This window comes from Emydura macquarii, unplaced genomic scaffold, assembly GCF_026122565.2.
Source record: "Emydura macquarii macquarii isolate MOO-44397 ecotype Brisbane River unplaced genomic scaffold, CSIRO-AGI_Emac_v2 contig_3511, whole genome shotgun sequence".
NCBI classification, from domain to species: domain Eukaryota; kingdom Metazoa; phylum Chordata; order Testudines; family Chelidae; genus Emydura; species Emydura macquarii.
The window spans coordinates 877252-900290 of record NW_027133648.1 but is presented as its reverse complement, the minus strand read 5'-3'; the positions used below and the strand labels follow the sequence as shown (position 1 = coordinate 900290).

At 53.6% G+C, this 23039-nt stretch overlaps 1 protein-coding gene across 3 annotated transcripts in view; it reads left to right on the top strand.

Annotated features, from left to right (window-relative positions):
* Positions 1-23039, top strand: part of IQCA1L (IQ motif containing with AAA domain 1 like) — a 52266-nt gene that overhangs the window by 28953 nt on the left and 274 nt on the right. Inside the window, exons 4-17 of one of the 3 annotated variants that reach the window (XM_067535677.1) lie at positions 3168-3239; positions 11868-12073; positions 12458-12542; positions 12942-13055; positions 13307-13382; positions 14091-14197; positions 15972-16064; positions 17230-17282; positions 17775-17857; positions 18202-18309; positions 18687-18886; positions 19113-19199; positions 20352-20529; positions 22254-22492. In XM_067535677.1, the coding sequence (XP_067391778.1) occupies positions 3168-3239; positions 11868-12073; positions 12458-12542; positions 12942-13055; positions 13307-13382; positions 14091-14197; positions 15972-16064; positions 17230-17282; positions 17775-17857; positions 18202-18309; positions 18687-18886; positions 19113-19199; positions 20352-20529; positions 22254-22492 (1701 nt within the window). Of the gene's footprint in view, positions 1-3139; positions 3240-11867; positions 12074-12457; positions 12543-12941; positions 13056-13306; positions 13383-14090; positions 14198-15971; positions 16065-17229; positions 17283-17774; positions 17858-18198; positions 18310-18686; positions 18887-19112; positions 19200-20351; positions 20530-22253; positions 22493-23039 lie in introns of those variants that run through there. The other 2 variants (XM_067535678.1, XM_067535679.1) reach the window with 2 other exon arrangements.

Sequence of the window (23039 nt, the reverse complement as noted above, 5' to 3'; positions counted from 1 at the left end):
TCTAGTGGTTGTTTCTTTATATAATTGTTGTTTCAGAACTTGTTAGTGATAGTTTGATAGTTTATTAGTTAGTAGTTTACCCAGGGGCAGGGCATGACCTGGGGTTTAAACCCTGTGCTTCTTGCAAGAAGCCTCTGCCGTTGAGCGACCCGCACCAGAGTTTTCTGAAGTGCCTGGGGGAAGCTCACCTTTGGGAGAAGTGCAAAATCTGCAGGAATTTTCGCCCCAGTACCAAGAAGGACCGGGACATTAGGCTCAAGGCCCTTCTCATGGAATCAGCATCAGGCCGGTGTTGGACTCGTCACCCAGTACGAGGGCGTTGACTAGAAGTGCTCCTTCTGTATCGTTGCCCGCTCAGCGCTGATCGACATCGCCGGTGCCGAAGAAGTGGAAGGTGTATGCCCAGAAAGCCCCGAAGTTGGCTAAGAAGGACTCGGCACCACAGGAAAAGCCGAGTCGGTACCAAGAGCGTCTCCGCCTGTAAGAGCGTCGAGCCCGACTCCGGCCCCACTGCCAACTCCGGGGAATGATCATGGAGCAGGTCCTTAAGGAATCCATTTTAAGGCACTTGGAAGAGAGGAAGGTGATCAGGAACAGTCAACACGGATTCACCAAGGGAAAGTCATGCCTGACCAACCTGATTGCTTTCTATGATGAGGTGACTGGCTCTGTGGATGTGGGGAAGACGGTGGATGTGATATACCTTGACTTTAGCAAAGCTTTTGATACGGTTTCTCACAGTATTCTTATCAGCAAGTTAAAGAAGTATGGGTTGGATGAATGGACTATAAAATGGATAGAGAACTGGCTAGAGCATAGGGCTCAACGAGTAGTGATCAGTGGCTCCATGTCTAGCTGGCAACCGGTCACAAGCGGAGTTCCCCAGGGGTCAGTCCTGGGGCCGGTTTTGTTCAACATCTTTATTAATGATCTGGAGGATGGGGTAGATTGCACCCTCAGCAAGTTTGCAGATGACACTAAGCTGGGGGGAGTGGTAGATACCCTGGAAGGTAGGGATAGGATACAGAGTGACCTAAACAAACTGGAGGATTGGGCCAAAAGAAATCTAATGAGGTTCAACAAAGAAAAGTGCAGAGTCCTCCACTTAGGAAGAAAGAATCCCATGCACAGCTATAGACTGGGGACCGACGAGCTGGGCAGCAGCTCTGCAGAAAAGGACCTGGGGGTAACAGTGGATAAAAAGCTGGATATGAGTCAGCAGTGTGCCCTGGTTGGCAAGAAGGCCAATGGCATATTGGGCTGCATTAGGAGGGGCATTGCCAGCAGGTCACGGGAAGTGATTATTCCCCTCTATTCGGCATTGGTGAGGCCGCATTTAGAATATTGTGTCCAGTTTTGGGCCCCCCAATACAAAAAGGATGTGGAGAAGTTGGAGAGAGTCCAGCGGAGGGCAACAAAAATGATTAGGGGGCTGGAGCACAGGACTTATGAGGAGAGGCTGAGGGAACTGGGCTTGTTTAGTCTGCAAAAGAGAAGAGTGAGGGGGGATTTGATAGCGGCCTTTAACTACCTGAAAGGAGGTTCTAGGGAGGATGGGGCTAGGCTGTTCTCGGTGGTGGCAGATGACAGAACAAGGAGCAACGGTCTCAAGTTGCAGGGAGGGAGGTCTAGGTTGGACATTAGGAAAAAGTTTTTTACTAGGAGGGTGGTGAAGCACTGGAATGGGTTACCTAGGGAGGTGGTGGAATCTCCATCCTTAGAGGTTTTAAGCTGCGGCTTGACAAAGCCCTGGTTGGGATGATATAGCAGAGGTTAGTCCTGCTTTGAGCAGGGGTTGGACTAGATGACCTCCTGAGGTCCCTTCCAACTCTAATATTCTATGATTCTATGATTCTATGATTCTATGAATGGCAGGGGCCTGCACCATCTATTGGTCCCTTCTACCTCTGAAGCATTCCAGGCGATGAAGGACCTGTTAGCTCTACCGGTACTGCCTACGCCGCAGGAGGATAGGGCGGGTCACTGAGGTTCGGATACCCAGCCTGGAGGACTAGCGAAAGGGAACCCGCCATGGGTTACACTGCAGCCTCTCCCATCCATGCCGGGCTCGCAACGGTCACCCGAGTCCTGGCGCTGCTCCCCGGCACCACGCCGTTGTAGGTCGGGGTCAAGCCCACGGTCCCCCAGTGCCAGACACTGGTCACCAGAGCACCAGTACAAGCCTGAAGTACACCGGTGTCAGTCCTCGGAATACCGGTACTCCCTGAGCCCCTGGCGCCGCGGAGAGTCTCAGGAGCTCAGATGCCGCAAAAGCCCATATAAGAAGCCTATGAATAAAACGCGGCATAGAAATGAGCACAGCTCAGGTTCCCGGCACTGCTCCTCATCACCAGAACCAAGGCATGCAAGAGGCGGTGCAAAGAAGCATGTGGCATCGGTGATGCCCCCATGATTGCCGGCATCTAGCTCCTCAGACTTGGGAGAGGAGGTGATCATCCCCCTGAAAGTGCACACAATGCAAACTAAAAGTGGAGCAGGCTTTCTGTGTGCATACTGTTAGTACAACTTGTGTACAGAGAGTTACCTGACATGCATCAAACTCTTCAGATTGAATCCCCTGTGTAGTCACACCCTGAAATTGGTTTACGGAATCTCTAGAAAGTGGGCCATAAGGTTCCACAGAAATGGATTCTGATGCAAGCTTTGGTTTACCATTCTAACTGGGTCTCTCAAACACTGTATTGCAGCAATAAACGCTACCTTGTTTAGGAAAGACTTGCACTATGTCACTGCCAATATTTACAGGCTGCATTGCTCCTGCAAAAGTCTCTAAAAAGGAATGTGAACTCAGTCAGACTTGCTGTTGAGAGGATATGGAGAGAACCAGGACCTCTGAAGCCAAAAAGTCCAGTCTCAGCGTTGTGGGAGGCTCCAGGGCTCAACCTCATAAAAAGCTATGCCTTGGGGCTGGGTTACAATAGGGGTAGTCACAGAGTGTCTCTTAAAGGCTGAGGTATAGCACACCCCAGTAAATCCATGATGGGGTGTCTCAGAGCTGCACCCACAGACCAAGTCCCTTCCAGGACAAGGGTCTTGTGCATGGAGGTGCCTTGCCCCTTGGATCCTGGCTGGGGTTGGCAGCATGGTGACCTGTGGGGATAGCTCTTGTCCTTGTTCTCACATTTCTGTGTTCCTTCTCCCCATAGGTCTGGAAAGGCTGCTTGCAACGCAGATTCACCAAGCTGGAGAGACAGAGGGAGATGGCCTTCATCGGGATGGTGAGTCCCTCCCTAGCCTTCAATGCGTGTCTCCTACCCACCCCAGTCTTAGCATGTGGCCCTAGCTGCATTGCCCATGTGGCCCTTGCCCCTCCCCCAACTCAACACATTCCCCAGCCCTTTGCCCAGATGCCTTGACACATGCCCCTGGCTGCATTGTCCATGTGTCCCACCCTCCTGCCCACCAAACCCAGCCTCAACATGTGCTCTCCCCCACTTGGCCACATTGCCCATGAGTATTTTCTCCCCAGAATCCCCAGCCTCAATATAAACCCCCATTCCTCATATTCATTAGGTTAGCTATGTATTGTACCTCAAACAATACACATTACTCAGGCCCAGGGTGCAGCTGACTCTAGGTGGGAGCAGGTTTGGTTCTAGAGATATCTCTGAGGTCGATGCCATGTCTCTGGATATGTTGAGGAGTGGGGGCATACACGGTGCTGCAGCAGCTGCTCCTGGGTTATAGATTCCTAGATTCCAAGGCCATTGTGGGACTGTTGTGCTCCTCTGGTCTGACCTCCTGTATTGCACAGGCCAGAGAACTGCCCCAAAATCATACCTTGCGCAGAGCCTTCAGGAAAACCTCCAATCATGATTTAAAAATTGTCAGTGATGGAGAAGCCACCACGACCCTTGAGAAATTGTTCCAGTTTGACAGTTCTTCACTGTCAAAAATTGATGCTTTATTTCCAGTCTGACTTTGTCTAACTTCAACTTCCAGGCTTTGGGGTCCCACTGCACACTCCCTCTCTGTCTCGCTGTGGGAATGCTGAGGGACGGGGGTTGGGAGAGTCCGTGGCCGGTCTGCATGCATGCGTGTGTGTCCGGGGAGTCACTGCCAGGTCTCACGTGCTCTCTCTGGGTATGTTGCTGGTGGGGATAGTCAGGGCTGCCTGGAGTACGGTCCCACGCTGTGTCCCTCTCGCTGTGCTGGGGCCCATGTAGGTGGTGCTGCCAGGGCCACTGCTCTGTGCGTTATTAGAAACCGTTCCACACGGCGCAGGCAGGAGCAGTAAGGCACTTGCAGGGAAATGAGCTGGTGATTGATGGCACCGGCACAGAGAGAGAGAGCCATTAGGGTGAAATATGAACCCCCTAATGAAGTGCAGCCGCAGCTCCACTGCCTGAGGTGAGAGAGACGGAGTGACTCCCACGGACTCCGATTGCTCAGCCACCTGGGTCAGGCAGTGGGTGCTGACCTACAATCCTTGCTCCACAGCCAGGCGGCTGCCCCAAACACTAGGGACCTTTGAGCTCTCCGACCTCCTGCATCCTGGTATGTCTGCAAGGTTGGCAGCTTCGTTACAGACCGTCCAATGTCATCCCAGGCCGAACAGACACTGCCCTATTGTCTGCAAGGATCTGGGGTCCCTCTCTCCCCACCCCATCGTGTTGGCACTGGGATGGACCCAACAGTCTGAGAGAGGTTGTGGGATCTCTTCTACCCTCCCGCCTCCCCCCACAGTGCATCTCCATCAGGACCGGGACAGACCCCAGTGTCCGAGGGGTTGTGGGATCTCTTCTTCTCTCTCGTGTGGCACCGAGATGCACCCTAGTGTCTAAGTGGATATGGGAAACCCGTTCGCCCCACCCAGGCCATCAATACTAGGCTGGACCAGAGTGTTTGCAGGGATATGGGACCCATAGAGTCCTTCTTTGTCTTCGTGCTTCCCCAGACAGATGTGCCCATGAATAGTGCATATCCTCCTTGCCCCTGTTCTGCCCCTCTCCGCACGTAATGCCCTCTTGGAGGCTGGGGAGTAGCCTCATGGCATCAGGAATCTAGTGCCCCCCCATTCCCACGCAGTAGTGTTACTTTCAAGACCCCCACTACACAACCTAGCAATTGTCCAGTGCCTCTATTTTCTCCAGACCAACCTCAGAAAGACTCCCTGAGATGGTGCCGGCACCAGCCTGCCCTTTCTCCACTGCTGCTGGTTTACATTGTGTAACACCAGCAGGCCACATTCTGGTCTGTGTCTCCTGACAGGCACAGCTCCGGAGGAGGTGGAGCAAAGGTAGTTTTCTGCCACCTTTATACTGCCCAGACCCTGCACTGTCGTGAGAGCAGCCCCCAGGTCTGCTCTGCATTATGGTGGCCTCCCCTGGATGCCTAGGGACATCTCTGAAGAGCAGAAGGCCTATAGCACTGAGCACTTCCACCACGTCTCTCCCTGGCATGTCCCCTCCTAAGGGGCCTGCAAGAGTGGGGACAGAATAAAGCCATTCTTTCTCTGGCTTAGGTCAAATGAGACTTTCCACAACGACAGCATGTTATACACTGCCAGCGTGGCATATGGAGGTCAGAGCAGGGGCCTGGATCTGTCCCAGTGACTTCAGTTGGATTACTCCTGCTCTGCATGAGTGTAAATGAGAAAAAAGCCAGGCGCAATAGCCTGATTTAAATGATTTACTTTTAAATATAGCGGTTCCCTAAATCCACTGATCCTCTTGTCTGGCCTTCTGCACAGCACGAGCCAAAGCATCTCACACATTAATGCCTGCTGTGATGGGCATTATTCACCAAAGGCACCTTTGTGTGGGTCTGAAGGAAGTTTGTTCCACTCCATGCGAAACAAGAAGCATCTAAAACCACATGGCAAAAATTATTTCTCTCTACCTCAGTGATGAACCAACAACTATTTATGGGGGGCATTTTTGTGGTGCTGCAGGCGCTATTGTCACTGGTGGCGGAGGGATAGAAATTGAGAAGAAGCCATGAGTTTACATAGCGCTTGCTGCACCAAGCATCATACCCCAGGGCAGGAAGGGAGACCCTGACCTGGTGGCTGTAGCCATCCCTGAGACACAGGAGTCTGGCTTCTGAGGACAGCACTTGTCTAGTTTGCCCTGCCAACAATGTGTCATTGTATTGAATTAATTGAGCTCTGCTCAGAACAGTCAAAGTATTTTGCTCCCACACCCTCTGTTCCCCCTTCTTAGCCCCACGTGCATGCTAGGCCCAGGCACTGTGTGCCGCTGCCCTCCCAGCCCCCTTTTCTGTGCTGAGCTGTGCACGGCACATAAGATTCAGCCCTGGGGAAGGGGGCAAAGGTGGCCTTACGCCCCCACCTTGACATTCTACCAGTGCTAGGGTCAGTGTGGCCCAGGTGTCAGTTGAAACTTCCACAAGCTGTCTTCCACCACGCCCAGGATGGCCATAGTGCTCTGTGCTGGGGAAGGGTTCCCCATAAGAACGGCCATATTGGCTCAGATCAGTGGTCTGTCTAGCCCACTGTCCTGTCTTCCGACAGTGGGCAGTGCTTAGTGCTTCCGAGGGAATGAACGGAACAGGGCAGTTATTGAGTGATCCAGCCCCTGTCGTCCAGTTGCGGCAGCTGGCAGTGAACGGCTTAGGGACACCCAGAGCATGGGGTTGCATCCCTGACTATCCGGCTAAGAGCCAGGTCGTGGCTAATAGCCATTCATGCCCTGAGTTTATCTAATTCTTTTTTGAATCCAGTTATACTTTTGGCCTTCACACCATCCCCTGGCAACAAGTTCAATAGGTTGACTGTGCATTGTGTGAAGAAGTACTGCCTTGTGTTTGTTTTCAAACTCCTGCCTATTAATTTCATTGGGTGACCCCTGATTCTTGAGTTTTATGAAGGGGTCATACATTTCCTTATTCACCAGGTATGATTTTATAGACCTCTATCATATCCCTCGTTAGTCATCTGTTTTCTAACAGTCCCAGTCTTTTTAATCTATTCTAATCTTAGTTGTGGGAAGCTGTTCCATACTCCTAATAATTTTTGCTGCCCTTCTCTGTACCTTTTCCAATTCTAAAATATCTTTTTTGAGATGGGGCAATGAGAGCTGCACACAGTATTCGAGGTGTGGGCGTACCATGGATTTATATAGTGGCATTATGATAATTTCTGTTTTATCTATCTATTTCCTAACGTTTTCTAACAGTCTGTTAGCTTTTTAGACAGCTGCTGCACATTGAGTGGATGTTTTTGAAGAACTATCCACAATGACCCCAAGGTCTCTTTCTTGAGTGGTAACGGCTAATTTAGACCTGTCATTTTGTATGTATAGTTGGGATTATGTTTTCCAATGTGCATTACTTTGCATTTATCAGCATTGAATTTCATCTACCATTTTGTTGCCCAGTCACTCAGTTTTGTGCGATCTCTTTGAAACTCTTCTCAATCAGCTTTGGACTTACCTATTTTGAGTAATATTGTATCATCTGCAAACTTTGCCACCTCACTGTTCACCCCCTTTTCCAGGTAATTTATGAATATATGGAACAGCAATGGTCCCGGTACAGATCCCTGGGGGATGCTGCTATTTATCTCTCTCCATTCTGAAAACTGACCATTTATTCGTATCCTTTGTTTGCTATGTTATAATCTGTTACTGAGCTATGAGAAGACCCATGACTGCTTACTTTCCTTAAGAGCCTTTGGTGAGGGACCTTGTCAAAGGCTTTCTGAAAGTCCAAGCACACTATATCCTCTGTATCACCCTTGTCCACATGTTTGTTGACCCTCCTCAAAACATTCTAGTAGATTGTTGAGGCATGATTTCCCTTTACAAAAGCCGTGCTGACTCTTCCCCAACAAATTGTGTTCATCTATGTGACTGATAATTCTGTTCATTATTGTTTCAACCAATTTGCTTGGTACTGAAGTTAGGCTTACCAGCCTGTAAGTGCCAGGATCACCTCTGGAGCCTTTTTAAAAACTGGTGTCACATTAGCTATCCTCCAGTCATTTGGTGCAGAAGCTGATTTAAGTGATAAGTTACGTACCACAGTCAGTAGTCCCACAATTCCTTATCTGAGTTCCTTCAAAACTCTTGGGTCAGCACCATCTGGCCCTGGTGACTTACTACTGTATAATTTAGTGGTTTGTTCCAAAACTTCTTCTACGCACACCTAAGTCTGGGACAGTTCCTCGGCTTTGTCACCTAAAAGGAATGGCTCAGTTGTGGGAATCTCCCTCACATCCTCTGCAGTGAAGACTGATGCAAAGAATTCATTTAGCTTCTCCGAAATGGCCTTGTCTTCCTGGAGTGCTCCTTCAGCGCCTTGATCACCCACTGATTGTTTGGCAGGCTTCCTGCTTCTGATGTACTTGGATTTTCTTTTTTTTCTGTTTTTGTGTCTTTTGCTAGCTGCTCTTCAAATTATTTTTTGGCCTGCCTAATTATACTTTTACACTTGACTTGCCAGAGTTTATGCTCCTTTCTCCTTTCTTCACTGGGATTTGATTTCGAGTTTGTAAAGGATGCCTTTTTGCCTCTCATCCCAGGGTGTTGGTGGCCCTGGTTGATGTTGCTGCAGCATATAGAACAAGAGCAGAGTAGAAAGGCCTGGGCCCCAGGTAGTCTGGCTCTCCTCCTTCAGCCCTTCCTCCAGGCTCCCTTCCCACAGCCTCCCTGGCCTCAGCGCTGTCCCTGTCCCTGGCCTTCCCAGGGGTGACAGCACCCACACAGGAAGTACAGACACAGTGGTACTCTTGGGTCACAGGCTCACGCTGTCTCTGGTGACATCCACAGTCAGCTCTCCGGTGCTTGGCACCGCTCTGTGTGCCTGAAAACAGGAGGAGTGGAGCCTCTGGGCAGGAGCTGGTGGGAGAGCAGGAGGGGGTGATGGTGAGGGAGTGGGATCTTGGACGAGGGCAGGTGTGGGGCTTAGGAAAAGGCTTTATCCCAGCTAGGGCTCAGGCCTTGATGTATGAATTTAGATGGACAAAAGGGGCTCCAAGAGTTAAATGTGTTAACACAACCCAGTCGCTGTTCAGCATCAAACAGTGTTAAACAAGGTTCACAATTGGGCATACAGACAACTCAGCCTGCTTAGTACCATGGCAAACACACACTTAAAAACCCTTTTAACCCTGTATTAAAGATACAGCAGCAGCAGAAGGAAATTCAGTGAAAGTATGAAATGTAAGATTTCCATTTTAACACTAGCCCTTTCCCATTAGCTGGAGATAATTTATATAAGAAAACCGCTCTGTCTGACAGTCTCTTAGATGCTGTTAAAGATGGTAACTCCTGTCCTTCCAGGGCAAAAGAGGAGATAGTGGAAATGGGCTGGAGCAATTGCTGTTATTGTTAAGGTCCAAGCCTGTTTCCTAGAGGGCAAAACAAGACAAATACACACAAAAGGGGAGAGGAAAGAACAGTAAAGAGAGAAAATGCAGCGTCTGTGTCTTGTGTTGAGTCTCACCTGTAACCTCGCTGCTGGAAAAACACAGGCCCAGCACTTGGTGTGATCAGCCAGTCTGAAATGGGACAAACTTGTACCAGGAACAGGTTGTTTATGGTATTCGTTTTAGCTGCCTCTTTCTGGTCACAGGCTCACGGCAGTGTTGCAAAATATAGAATCTTGGTCAGCTAAGCCAGACGCTTGTGAGACAGAAGGAATTCAGCAAGAGCTAGGAAAGAGGAAACAAGGGGAAGGAAAAGGAGAAAAGTCTCCCCTCTCAGGGGGTGGTTGGAATTTAGCCAAAGCCGGTGGAGGTGGCGTTGTTTTCTGGGTCCATTTCTCTGGCTCAGTCTGGTCAGAACGTCTCTCAGGATCAGGTGTCATGCTGAATCCCAGGGCCTCAGGAGCAGCAGGGATAGCAGCCAGGTTGCGCCTTCCTCTTCTGTCATCTTCCAGCGGGCCAGCATTACGGTAGCCAGCTCTCTTCCCCAAAGCTGTTCTCGCTGCTGTAAGGATCCAGAGGGGAGAGGTGGTGGAATAGCCCATCCTCTCGTTAGTTTGTCCACCAATTAGGCATAAATTCCGATACACCCATTTTGGTGCATTGATTTCCAGTCTCACGCTGTTCTTGTTTACCAGGCATTATCTTAACACAGTCTTTGAATTACACCAGGAGGCCTTTTTGTCTGGACTAATTCAGGTTCTCTGCCTCTTTCTTTTCCATCAGCATTTGCTGTTCTACATTATTGGGACATTTTATGAACTTTCACTCACTTTTCACTGCTGAGCTCTCACTTTGGCTGCATTTGTAGGCCCAGTTATTGCGACAGGCCTCATTTTGATGGGCACAGTACACACCTCCCACCCAGAAATGTCAGATCCTTTCCTGAGCCTGGCTAATTCCTGGCTGCCAGGACGATGGGTTCCTCACATCCCAGCTACTGGATAGTGATTCCTGTTGCCTGTGTGAAATCTGCAGCCCTGCACCATGCCCCTTGCTCTTGGAGGACCCAGCCTGCCTCCTCTGCCCCATCAGGGTAACTTTGGTTAAGGCTGCCTAATTCAGAGGTTGCCGTCTTGCTCCTGGTAGCTGGTGCGTCCCATGGTATCAGCGCTCTGCCTTGGCTCCAGCTGCTCAATCCTGGTTGGTAATGAGGCAGCCTGGCTCTTCCTCACATTCCTCGCTCTCAGTTATTCCTGTAGCTAACATGGACACCTGGTGCAGGGCTGGCAGGGGAAGGGTGGGGTGGAGAGGGTCAGGCTGCAGCATGGGGGCTGCATGCAGGATGGGATAGCGAGGGGCTAGACTGCAGGGTTCAGAGCCTAGGCTGGGGTGTGGGTGGCAGGGGAGATGGCTACGGGGGGAGGTCAGGGGTGACCGTGTGGCTTGGAGGCAGGAAGGCAGGAGTTTGCTCTGCTAGGTCTGCTTCCTTGAGAGTTTTCCTGCCTAGGTTTGTGGTGTTTGCGGCCGAAGCAGAGAGCTCCTGGGTTTGCCGAGTGGCCGTGGGGTGGGGTGGGGTGGGGTGGAGTGGGGTCAGGCCTGCGGGAGAGCAGCCCCTGTGAGGAATGGCTGGTGTGGGTCGCTTGCCCATTAGCGAGTGTTTAGTTCAGCGTTTTAAATAATTGTGTCCTCAGAATGATATTTAAAATCCATTTGGGAGGCAATGAGGCAGGAAAGTGCCTGTGCATTGTGATGACATCGCGCGGGAAGCACCAACATGCATATTACAAACTCATCACAGGGTAATTTACACACGCACCGCTCGTCTTCTCACACAATTTCTCCCCGATGCTGCTAATGTCCCTTCCCGATCGCAGGCTCTCCCGGCTCGACACTGAGCGGCATTTATTACCCGGCAGGCCAGCACCCAGTGCTGCCGTCGGCACCGAGGGAGCAGAGACCAGTGACCAGGGGCAGGGAAATGAGGGGGCAAGGACAGAGCAGGGTTAGGGGCCCACTGCTATGGCAGGAAAGGGAGGCTGTGGAATATGTACAGCGGATGCTAATGGCTCTGACATCCCCATTCACCAGTGCCCCCATCCTGACCCCCCCCCCCCAGTCTATTCAGGGCTCTGCCATGCACCTGAGGTGCTGCCTCTCTAGTGCTGCCCATGTTCCAGTGCCACCCTCCCCCTGCTGCTCCCTCTCCAGCCAAACAGGGCTGTGCCCATGCTCCCATGCTTCAACCACCCGGTTGCCCCCCACCCTCCCCGGCTGACCAGATGTCCCAGTTTTACCAGGACAGTCCCAATATTTGGGGCTTTTCCGTATATATTATTATTACCCCCACTCCCTGTCCCGATTTTTCACACTTGCTGTCTGGGCACTACCCCAGCCAGTCAGTATAGAGCTGCACCTGTGTCCCAGGGACCCGTCCCGCTTGTGCTTCCCCTCCACCTCGGTCAGTGCAGGGGTTTTTCACGTTCCAGCTCTCCATCCTTCTGCTCCTCCCCTGCAGGCCTCAGACCCCAAGGCCTTGGGCCTCTCGGCAGCCATGCTGCGGGCCCAGCTCGGGGAGGAGTTCCGGCGCCTGCGGCAGGCTGACTATGAAGCCGAGTACCAACAGGCCCTGGTGAACATCCGGGAAGGGCTCTACGAGATGGAGGGACCTGACATGCAGGAGGAGATGAAGGAGCAGCTCCGGCAGTGGTTCATAGAGTGCCAGTGAGTGTGCACTGCTCCATGGGCCTTTCCATCTTCCCACCCCTCTCCTGGGCTCCCTGCTGCCCCACAGTTCCCACGCTGCTCCCCCCACTCCTCCTATGCCACCCAGGTGCTCTGCAGCTCACCCCCTGTACCACTGTCTCCTTCCATCCAAACTGCAGCATTGACCAGGCTTATTGCCTCCCCCAGTCCAAGCACATTACCCGCCTGTTGTCTCTCTCCTCCTCCACTCCCTCACTGTCCAGCTAGGGCATGATCCCCTGTGTCCACCTTGCAAGGGCCTGCATCTACAGAACCAGCCAGGAGCTCTTCCAGCGTAGCGGTGTGCACCTGGGACACTCTGAGTCATGGCTGAGCTCTGACATTCATGTGTCCCTTTCGCAGCGACCTGACCGGCCGCTTCCCTGAATTCCCTGATGAGGAGATTGGAGGCTCCAGCATCCTCTTTGCAGAAAAGACTCCTGAGCAGGTATCAGGGCAGGACCAGGCTGGGGGGCTGAGGCTACTGAGCCTAGAGCAGGAGAGTGGGACCTTGCTTCTGTAGGAGGCACCAGCTCAAATTCAGCCCAGGGTGTGGGGAAAGGAATATGGGTTGCTGGCTCTGAGCCAGAGAGTGGCTGGCTTCGGTGGACAGGGAAAGGGATATGGGGCCCTTCTCCTCGGAAAGGGGCCAGTTCTGATCCAGCCCCAGGTCAGAAAGAATTCTCAGCTATTCTCACCGCCACGCTTCCTGACTCTGGTCTCGGCCAGAAGCAGTTGCCTGCCCCCTGGAGAGTCGGAGTTCCGCCCCTCACCTCCCAATACATCCTGTGTGGCCTGGGGACTCTGATAACGAGGGGTGGGGTCAAGTTGGCTGGGATTCGTGCAGGTCAGAGCTGAGCTGGACTTGCTGGAAGCTGAGGGACAGAGGAAGAAAGACAAGAAAAAGGATAAAGAGAAGCCCAAGGAAGGGAAGCAGAAGAAAGGCAAGGACAAGAAACAGGTGAGAGGCTGGCTGGCCGTGGGGCCAGGGAGAGCCCCGCAGCAGGGGTAGAGTAGCTCTGTGTGCGGCACACAGTGGGGGCACATGGAGGGGAGAGGTGGGGCAGGGTGACAGAGGCACATGGAGGTTGGTTCTGGGGCAGGGCTAGGCACGGCTCTTTCTTTGTGTCTCTGCACTCCCCTGCCAAGGGCTCCCCTCATGGTGTGGTTCCGGATTTGAGTAACTTGCTGGGTTTGGGTCTTTTTCTCCAGGAAGAAGACGAAGGTTTGAAACTGGCTCAGTCCAAATTCCTGCCGGTGATCAGCGAGGGCTTCGCACAGTATCAGAGTGAGGGGAGCCTGAGCCCAGGGCAGCGGGGGGACCTGAGCACCTCTCTGGGCTGTACAGCCTCAGGAGCCAGGGGGCAGGACTAACAGAGAGACCTGGCCTGAGAGGGTGACCCAGCCCTGGCCCTGCTGCCTGTCCTGGCAGTGCAGTTGTGACTGTGCTGGCCTGGGATGAGAACATCTGGCCTGGCAGGGTCACTGGATTCTAGGCACATTTGCCTGAGTCTTGCTGTGTTACAATGAGATGATTCATCCTGTGAAGTGCCCCCTGTGTTCACCCCCCCAGAGCCTCCATCCTGTGGGCAGGGGAGGCATATACCTGCCCTGCCCAGGTGCACTGATCTTGATCTGAGCCAGGCTTTTTTAAGAGGGTCAGAGAGGGGTTTGTAAGGTAGTGGCTAGGCTCTGTTCATGGGGTCGCTGCTGCATGGCATTAAAATGCAGAGACCTGGGCATTAAACCCTTTCTTAATAGTATTTGTCCATGTAAGTGGCTGCTATAGATGCCCCAGGGTTGGTGCATGAGTGTGAAACTGCGGGGGTGGGGTGGCAGGCTGGTGAGTGGGATGAGGGAAGTTGCCCTGAGGTATTCTCCCTATTAAAATATGGTCCACCCGTTGTGAAAAGGTGGAGATTCCCAGGAAAGCCACCAGTGCCTCCAGGAGGAGGGGGAGGGAAAGCAGCGTCTAACCTGCACCCCTTCCCTGCAGCCATCTGGGGGAAGCGGGATGAGGCCGATAACTTGGAGCAGCGCTATGAGCCAGAGCTGATCAAAGCCCAGGAGAGGAAGGAGGTGGAGAAGGAGCTCCGCCTGCAAGTGAGGGGCAGAGACGTCTGTGTCATGGGGACACAAGGGAGGTGGCCCTGCTGAGTAGTCGCTTCCCCAGAGACCACGTCCTGCCTGTGGGGTCGCTCTGAGTCCCCTTGATCTTGGTTTTGGGAGATGGAAGCTGGGGCTCCTGGGTTCCCCTGGTCCAGGGCTGCTGGGAGGTGAGTGGGGCTCTCAGGTCCTCCTGGTGCAGGCTGGGGCACTGGCTCACGGTGTGAGGTGGGTTTTTTTAACTCATTGTCTGCACCTGGACTGAAGCCACAGACTGCTGTCACCCAATGGGGCTGCCAGGCCCCTCTAGCCTTTACAGAATGATAGACTCATAGGATGGAGATTCCACCACCTCCCTAGGTAACCCGTTCCAGTGCTTCACCACCCTCCTAGTGAAAAACGTTTTCCTAATGTCCAACCTAGACCTCCCCCACTGCAACTTGAGACCATTGCTCCTTGTTCTGTCACCTGCCACCACCGAGAACAGCCTAGCTCCATCCTCCCTGGAGCCCCCTTTCAGGTAGTTAAAGGCTGCTATCAAATCCCCCTCATTCTTTTCTTCTGTAGGCTAAACAAGCCTAGTTCCCTCAGCCTCTCCTCATAAGTCTTGTGCTCCAGCCCCCTGATCATTTTCCCTGCCCTCTGCTGGACTCTCTCCAATTTGGCCACATCCTTCCTGTAGTGGGGGGCCCAGAACTGGACACACTACTCCACATGTGACCTCACCAGTGCCAAATGGAGGGGAATAATCAGTACTTTCGATCTGCTGGCAATGCTCCTACTAATGCAGCCCAATATGCCGTTAGCCTTCCTGGCAACCAGGGCACACTGCTGACTCATCTCCAGCTTCTTGTAACCCCCAGGTCCTTTTCTGTAGAACTGCTGCCTACCCAGTCAGTCCCCAGTCTGTAGCCGTGTATGGGATTCTTCCATCCTAAATGCAGGACTCTGCACTTGTCCTTGTTGAACCTCATCAGATTTCTCAGATTTTTTCAGAATTTTTTTCAAACTTTTTCAGATTTTGGCCCAATCCTCTAATTTGTTTAGGTCACTCTGTGTCCTATCCCTACCTTCCAGGGTATCTACCACTCCCCCTATCTTAGTGTCATCTGCAAACTTGCTGAGGGTGCAATCTACCCCAGGGGTGTCAAACTCGCTGGTGGTGACGGGCCAAATTCACAGAACCTGTACTTCAAAGAGGCCATGCAATGCCTTCCGCCGAAATTTGGCCCATCTTCCCCTTTTCGGTGGCGTGCCATCAGCCCTTTTCGGTGGCTGACTACTTAAACTGCCTGAATGCGGGCCGGATCAAAAAGGTTCGCGGGTCAGATGCGACACCCCTCATCTACCCCATCCTCCAGATCAACGGTCTCAACTTGCAGTGGGGGAGGTCTAGGTTAGATATTAGGAAAAACTTTTTCACTAGGAGGATGGTGAAGCACTGGAATGGGTTACCTAGGGAGGTGGTGGAATCTCCATCCTTCGAGGTTTTTAAAGTGTGGCTTGACAGAGCTCTGGCTGGATGGTTTAGTTGGGGTTGGTCCTGCTTTGAGCAGGGGGTTGGACTAGATACCTCCTGAGGTCCCTTCCAACCCTAATCTATGATTCTAAGGGTGTCAGCTGTTCTCTGTGTATCCAAAGCAGAAGAGACTGAGGAGTAGGTGGTGGGGAGCCTGGGGTGAGGGAATGTGTGGGGCAGAAGCTGTTCACTGGAGAGTTCCTGGCTTTGTGGGGAGTCCCCAGTTGCTGGCTTGAGGCTCTCTTCCCCCAGGTGGATGAGCTGATGCGTGAGGAATTGCAGAGACTGAAACTGGCTGTGGATCGAGAGGAGGGGAAACCTCGCAAGGCAAAGAAGAGCAGCAAGGTCAAAGACTTCTCCCGCATCTCAGTGCCTCATGAAGGGTGTGCTCTCCTTGGGGTGCAGTGGGTAGGGGGACAGCCCGGGGGCCTACACCAGCGATTAATGATCTGGAGGATGGGGAAGATTGCACTCTCAGCAAGTTTGCAGATGACACTAATCTGGGGGGAGTGGCAGATACCCTGGAAGATAGGGATAGGATACAAAGTGACATAGACAAATTGGAGGATTGGGCCAAAAGAAATCTGATGAGGTTCAACAAGGACAAGTGCAGAGTCCTGCAGTTAGGAAGGAAGAATCCCATGCACTGCTACAGACTGGGGACCTAGGGGCTAGGCAGCAGTTCTGCAGAAAAGGACCTGGGGGTAACAGTGGTTAAGAAGCTGGATATGAGTCAGCAGTGTGCCCTGGTTGTCAAGAAGGCTAATAGCATATTGGGCTGCATTAGGAGGAGCATTGCCAGCAGGTCGTGGGAAGTGATTATTCCCCCCTATTCGGCATTGGTGAGGCCGCATTTGGAGTATTGTGTCCAGTTTTGGGCCCCCCACTACAACAAGGATGTGGAGAAGTTGGAGAGAGTCCAGCGGAGGGCAACAAAAATGATGAGGGGGCTGGAGTACAGGACTTATGAGGAGAGGCTAAGGAAACTGGGCTTGTTTAGTCTGCAGAAGAGAAGAATGAGGGGAGATTTGATAGCGGCCTTTAACTACCTGAAAGGGGGTTCCAGGGAGGATGGAGCTAGGCTGTTCTCAGTGGCGGCAGATGACAGAACAAGGAGCAATGGTCTCAAGTTGCAGTTGGGGAGGGCTAGGTTGGACATTAGGAAAATGTTTTTCCCTAGGAGGGTGGTGAAGCACTGGAATGGGTTACCTAGGGAGGTGGTGGAATCTCCATCTTTAGAGGTTTTTAAGCTGCGTCTTGGCAAAGCCTGGCTGGGATGATATAGCTGAGGTTAGTCCTGCTCTGAGCAGGGGATTAGACTAGATACCTGCTGAGGTCCCTTCCAACTCTGTGATTCCATGATTGGGGAAGGAGTGATATTATTGGGCACACAGATGTGGGGGGCTCTCACACGAGGTGGGGGGGCTGACACTGGGGACATGGGGATGGGGAGGGGGCCCCCACTGAAGGGGGGCCTAGATGTTAAGGTTTGTTGTTCTTTTCCAAGCAGAAGAAGGGGAAGAAAGGTGGGAAAAAGAAGGAGAAAGATTTAACCCCAGACAGGTATCACCCTTCCCCTCTCCTAGATTCCAGTGCCCTGGACACACACCCAGCTTCTGTTCTCCACAGCTCCCCTTTCTCTTAGGCAGCTTTCCACCAACTTCCTTGTCCCTCAGTGAATGCTCCCCTTACACCTTTCCCCACATGCCCAGAGCTGCTCCCACAGCCCATTACCCTCTCTCCTTTAGTGAGCTCCCTCCAGCTCACCTTCCGCTGCCCTGTATTCCCTGCCATGATCCTCTTCCCCCTAATGTGCCCGGCTAGGTCCCTACTAGCCTGCCCTTGCAGAATAATCCTGCTCTGGGGTCAATTGGACAGGCCCTGATGGGGCTTCCCCAGAACTTCTCCCGCTGCCCCTTGCTCTGGAGCGGGGGTGTGCTGATCCAGCCTTCCCCCCCAGTCTGTGGTGGGGGGCTGGACAGCAGCCATGTGTATGGAGTTCGGGCAAGGTTGGGTGCTGGGAGTGGGCTCCCCTAATAGCCGCTCCCCCTCCAGAACCCTGGACTCTCTCTATGAGGAGCTGGTGCTGCAGGGAATCCTCAAACAGGCCCAGCACGTCCAGCTGGCTGACTACATGGGTGAGTGCTTGCTCACCTGGGGGGTGTGATGCTAGGATGGGCCCTGTGGGGGGTGGAACTGCTCTCTGCCCCAGTGGTTGTATGTTGGGGGATGGAGGCTGGCTCCCCACACTGGGGGTCGGTGGGTAAAAAGGGGACAGGAGCTGCTTGCTGCATTGGCGGAGGGTGGGGGAAGGGAAGGGGGAATGTGGGGTGTCTTGCCAACCTAGCACCCTGCTGTTAGTGAGATGATGTGGGGGGGGGAGGTCTGGCCCAACCTATGGCTCTGGCTCACAGCCACGGTCGGGGTGGGGGACTGTCTCTTCCCCTCCTCCCTGCCGCTCACACCTACCTTCCCGCAGCAGGTGATTTCTGTTATCTGGGCACCACCATGCGCGTGGCGGGGATTGAGCCTGTACCGTCGGTGACAGACATCCGGCAGAACATCGCCCTGTATGCCATCCTGCGCCTGGGTGAGGGATCAGCTGCCCCCATCCCTGTGTGCCTAGGGGGGTCTGGTGAGGTGGGGCAGGTGGGTAATGGAGGGACCCTGCTCTGTGCCAGACATCAGGCTGCCTGCTGCCAAGGGTGCAAAGTGCCCCTGGGGGAGCAGCATCCTTGCAGTATGCCTTGGCCAGAACCATGGCCTGGCATTCACGTGAGGGGGGTGGGTTGGTCATGGCCTGGGGTTCCCAGGGAGGGGCCAGGCATGGACCAGCTTTTCTGTGGGCGAGGGGCGGGGGCTGGGCATGGCCTTACTTACCGGGGGGTGACTCCATGGGGTGCTCTGATGCTGTGTTGGGGTCGAGTAGAAACCTTCCCCCAACACCTCCCCCCCATTGTCACCCAGGGTCTCCCACTCTGCATGAGCTGGCCCCGCAGGTAAAGTCTCTGCTTCTGGCTGGCCCTGCTGGAACGGGGAAGAAGATGCTGGTCCACGCTGTGTGCACTGAGACAGGTGCCAACCTCTTCGATCTGTCCCCAGACAACCTCGTGGGCAGGTACCCAGGGAAGACTGGCCTCGCCATGATGATGCACATGGTGTTCAAGGTACCAGCTCCGAGTGGGCAGGAAATGGGGCCATTCCCTCCTGAGCTGGTAGAACTGAGGTCCCAGTGGAGGGACAGGGGCAGGTTTTCACCTGGGCCTCGCACAGCAAGGCCGGTATGGTGCTGGGGGGTGCGGGGCATTCTCTGGGGTTAGCAGGTCGGGACAAGCCCTCCCCTGCCCTGTGGCTTGGGGGCTCTGGCTCAGTCTCCTCTCTGGGGTGTTGTAGGTGGCGAGGTTGATGCAGCCGTCAGTGATCTGGGTTGGGAACGCAGAGAAGACGTTTTACAAGAAGGTCCCGAAAGAGGAGAAGGAGGTGAGAGTTGGAGATGGAGGCTACTGGGGTGGAGGACGGGGTCACCCGGGAGTGGGGAGGTGTCTTAGATCCTAGCTAGCACCCCCTCCTGGCCACACACTAGGACTGCTAGGAGGGGAGTCCAAGCCTCCGGTTCCAAGAGTGTTTTAAGCCCCTGGAGCTTGAACGGTGTCCAACCACTGCCCCAATCCTTGGGTGTCTAGGCACACGCTCAGCGGGGCACACTATCCAACCATCTAGCCCTGCAAGGCGCAGTGTTGACCCTTCGGACTCCCCTACTCAAACACACCCTTTCCCAGAACTCCTCCCCCCAGGTGTGAAGCTTCTGGTTACACGTTAGCTCTCTCAAGGGCATGCAGCAACTGTGAAGCAGTGAAGGCAGTCAGACATTTTGCACAGAGTGTAACATGTTAATACTCTTTTACTTAATCATGTAAAGCACAGGAGAGTACAGATCGTACAAAACAATAAACACTACACACATGTCCCTGCCTCAGTTTCCTCACCACTCCAGGGCATTCTTGGAATGGGTGTTAGCATCCTATAGGTTGTCCAGAGTCTTTGGGACCATCTGGGCTCAGGAAAGTGGACAAGGGCCCCCTTCCCTATAAGGCTGCTACATGGTGGGTGACCTTGGTCTCTCTTGCTTCTTCTTCTCTGGCCCATTCTGTTCATGTGGTCTTGCTATTTAAACCCTTGGGCATCCTTCGTTCTGTCTTCTGGGTAAGTTTCTACTGCTCCTGCCTTGCCCTCTCCCTTCTGAAAAGTCAGCAAAAGTGGTTTGCGAAGGATTTCGCTTCCCCTTGTTCCCAGGTGTTTGCACCTGAGTCAGGTTGTTGAATCTAAGCACCCCACGGTATCTTTCTGGTATGTCCCTGCTATGGGACCTGTCAGCAGTGCTGGAGCCACAGCCATGTGGGCACGCATGAGACAGCAGGTTTTCATAATACAACTCGCAGGATTAACCAGAATTCATGAATTGTGCAGACGTTGCCTCAGTTCATCCCAGAGAGGGCAGGGGGACTTGAGAACGTGCACCTGGGGTGGCAGTACCTAAGCTGTGCCTGGCCCCTCTCACTCTGGCCTTCTGCCCCCCCTGCCGCCAGCAGACTCGATCTGACCCCTGTAGCTCTGCCCTTTGCTGCCTCGCAGGCTGACCCCAAGCGACTGAAGAGGGATTTACCTAAAGCCCTGAAGATGCTGAAGCCAGAGGACCGGGTGCTGCTGATAGGCACGTCGGATAAGCCCTACGCGGCTGATGTGAAGACACTGTGCAAAGCTTATGAGAGGATCCTCCTCATCCCTCGCCCCGACTACGCATCCCGCTACGGTGAGGGAGGCAGCCTGGCCCAAGCAGAGTTGGCTGTGGATGTCAGCAAACTGGGGCAGGTGGCCAGCTGGTTCCTTCCCTTTTTGCCAGTGCTTTGGGGTGCAGAGGCAGCCCCAAAACATCCTTAGATTCTAGAATCCCCTCCTGTAGGACATCCATGGTCCTGATGTCTATGGAGAGCGAGTGGCTGGCCCCATGGGCTGCCAGGTTCTGTGCAGTCAGAGCTGGGTGTTGATGCTATAGAGAGTTGTTACCAGGCAGCCTAACTTCAGTGACTGGAAAGATACTGGAACAAGATATTAAACAATCAGTTGTAAACACCTAGAGGATAACAGGGTTATAAGGAAAAGCCAGCATGGATTTGCAAGAAGATATCTTGCCATACCAACATAATTTTCTTTTTCAACAGGTTTCCTGGCCTAGGGGGTAGGCGGGAAGCAGTAGACGTGATATATTTTGATTTTAGTGAAGATATATCTTGATTTTGACATAGTCCCACAGGACATTCTCCTAAGCAAATTAGGGAAATGTGTCAGTAAGGAGGGTGCACAACTGGTTGAAAGTCAGTAATCGGAGTAGTCATTAATGGTTGCTGTCAAACTGGGAGGACGTGTTTAGTGGGGTCCCACATGGAGTCGTTCCTGGGCCCCGCACTATTTAATGTTTTCGTTAATGACTTGGATAATGGCGAGGAGAGAATACTTATAAAATTTGCTGATGGCAACAAGCTGGGGGAGGGGTTGCAAGCACTTTGGAGGACACGGTTAGAATTCAAATCAACCTTCACAAATTAGAGCATTGGTTTGAAATCAACAAGATGAAATTCAGTTAAGACAAGTGCAAAGTTCTGTATAGGGAGGGAAAATCAAACACACAACTGCCCCAGGCAGCAGTAGGGAGTGGCAAGCAGTGAACCATTTGCTAGCCGGGGGAAAGAGCTGAACCCAGCGCAGGGGGGGAGTGACCCAGACACGGGGCATCATGTTCAAGTCCAGGGCCCTTTAGGGGACTCCCTGGAGGAAAGGACCCAGAATGAAGGGGGAGATTGCTGGATTCACTTTTTATTTCTTTGCTTCTTTACTCCATCAGTGGGGATGGGGAGGCGAGGAGATATCACCCTGGCAAACACTGGGGGCAAAGGGAGGCAGGAGCGACATGGGATCAGTCTGAGATCTCTCATTTTAACTGGAGGAGGGAGAGATGCCTAGCTTCCCCAAGCCCCCAAAGTTGTCTGGGGATGTCACGGTGTGGCTTCCTGTTCTGCCCCCACCCCTGAATTGCAGCCCCTGGGTGTAACCCCAGAGTGTGGGGGAGAGGCTGTGTGACTTGTCCCATCCTGGGGAAGGTACCAGCACTGTACCCCGAGCAGCAGCAACCCCATTTTACACCCATTTAAAACCCATGCCACCCCCAACCCACCCTGTTCTGCATCAGACTGGCAGGCTGGGACCAGCCCCACAGCTGGCTGCACAGATGCTCTCGCCCCACATGGTGCTTGCCTTCCTCCATGGTGGGCCTGGGGGGAGTTTGGTGTGTCTTTCCCCCAGGCTAAATTGCCTGGGCCTGCAGCCCTCCCTCCCTCTGGCTGGGTCACCCCAGTTCCTCCACCCTGTGCCCTGACTCTTTCTCCTCCCCGCCCCCTATCGTCTGGGCTCCCCCCACCTCCAGCATAGGCTGATCTCTCCCAGAGCTCACCCACAATTGTCCCCTTTTGCCCTGTGCAGTCACCTGGCAGCGCCTGATCAAGAAGCATGGCGGCTCCATCACCGGTACCTTGAACGTCAGCGCCCTGGCCAAAGTCTCGGATGGCTACAGCCAGGGGCACCTGGCGCGGGCCGTGCAGATGGTGCTGACGGAGCGGCGCATCCTGCAGCTCCCCAAGAAGCCGCTGGGTGCAAGCGAGTTCCTGCAGCTGCTGGCCAAGGACGACCCCATTTACAGCGAGGAGGAGAAGACGCTTCAGGTGCTTGGCCGAGCCCCTCAGTTCCCAGCCCCCCATGCTACTGTCACCACTGGGGGCAGACACAGGGGGTCTCTCCCCTCAGCCCCTGCCACAGCCTGGTCCCTGTCCCCCATATTACTGTCACCCCACACGGCAGACACGGGAGCCCCCTCCCCCAGCCCCTGCCACAGCCTGGTCTCTGCCCCCCATGTTACTGTCACCCCTCATGGCAGATCTAGGGGACCTCTCCCCTCAGCCCCGACCACAGTCTAAGCCATGTCCCCTATGTTACTGTCAGTCCTTGGGGCAGACGCAGGGGGACCCTTTCCCCCAGCTCCCACCTCAGCCTGGTCCCTGCCCCCATGTTCCTGTCACCACCAAGGGCAGAAACAAAGGGCTGCTACGCCCAGCTCCCACCTCAGCCTGGTCCCTGCCTCCCATGTTACTGTCACCCCTCACGGCCTACCACCTACCTACCACAACCTGGTCCCTGCCCCCATGTTCCTGTCACCACCAGGGGCACACACCGCCCCCCCAGCTTGTTCCCTGCCCCCCATGTTGCTGTCAC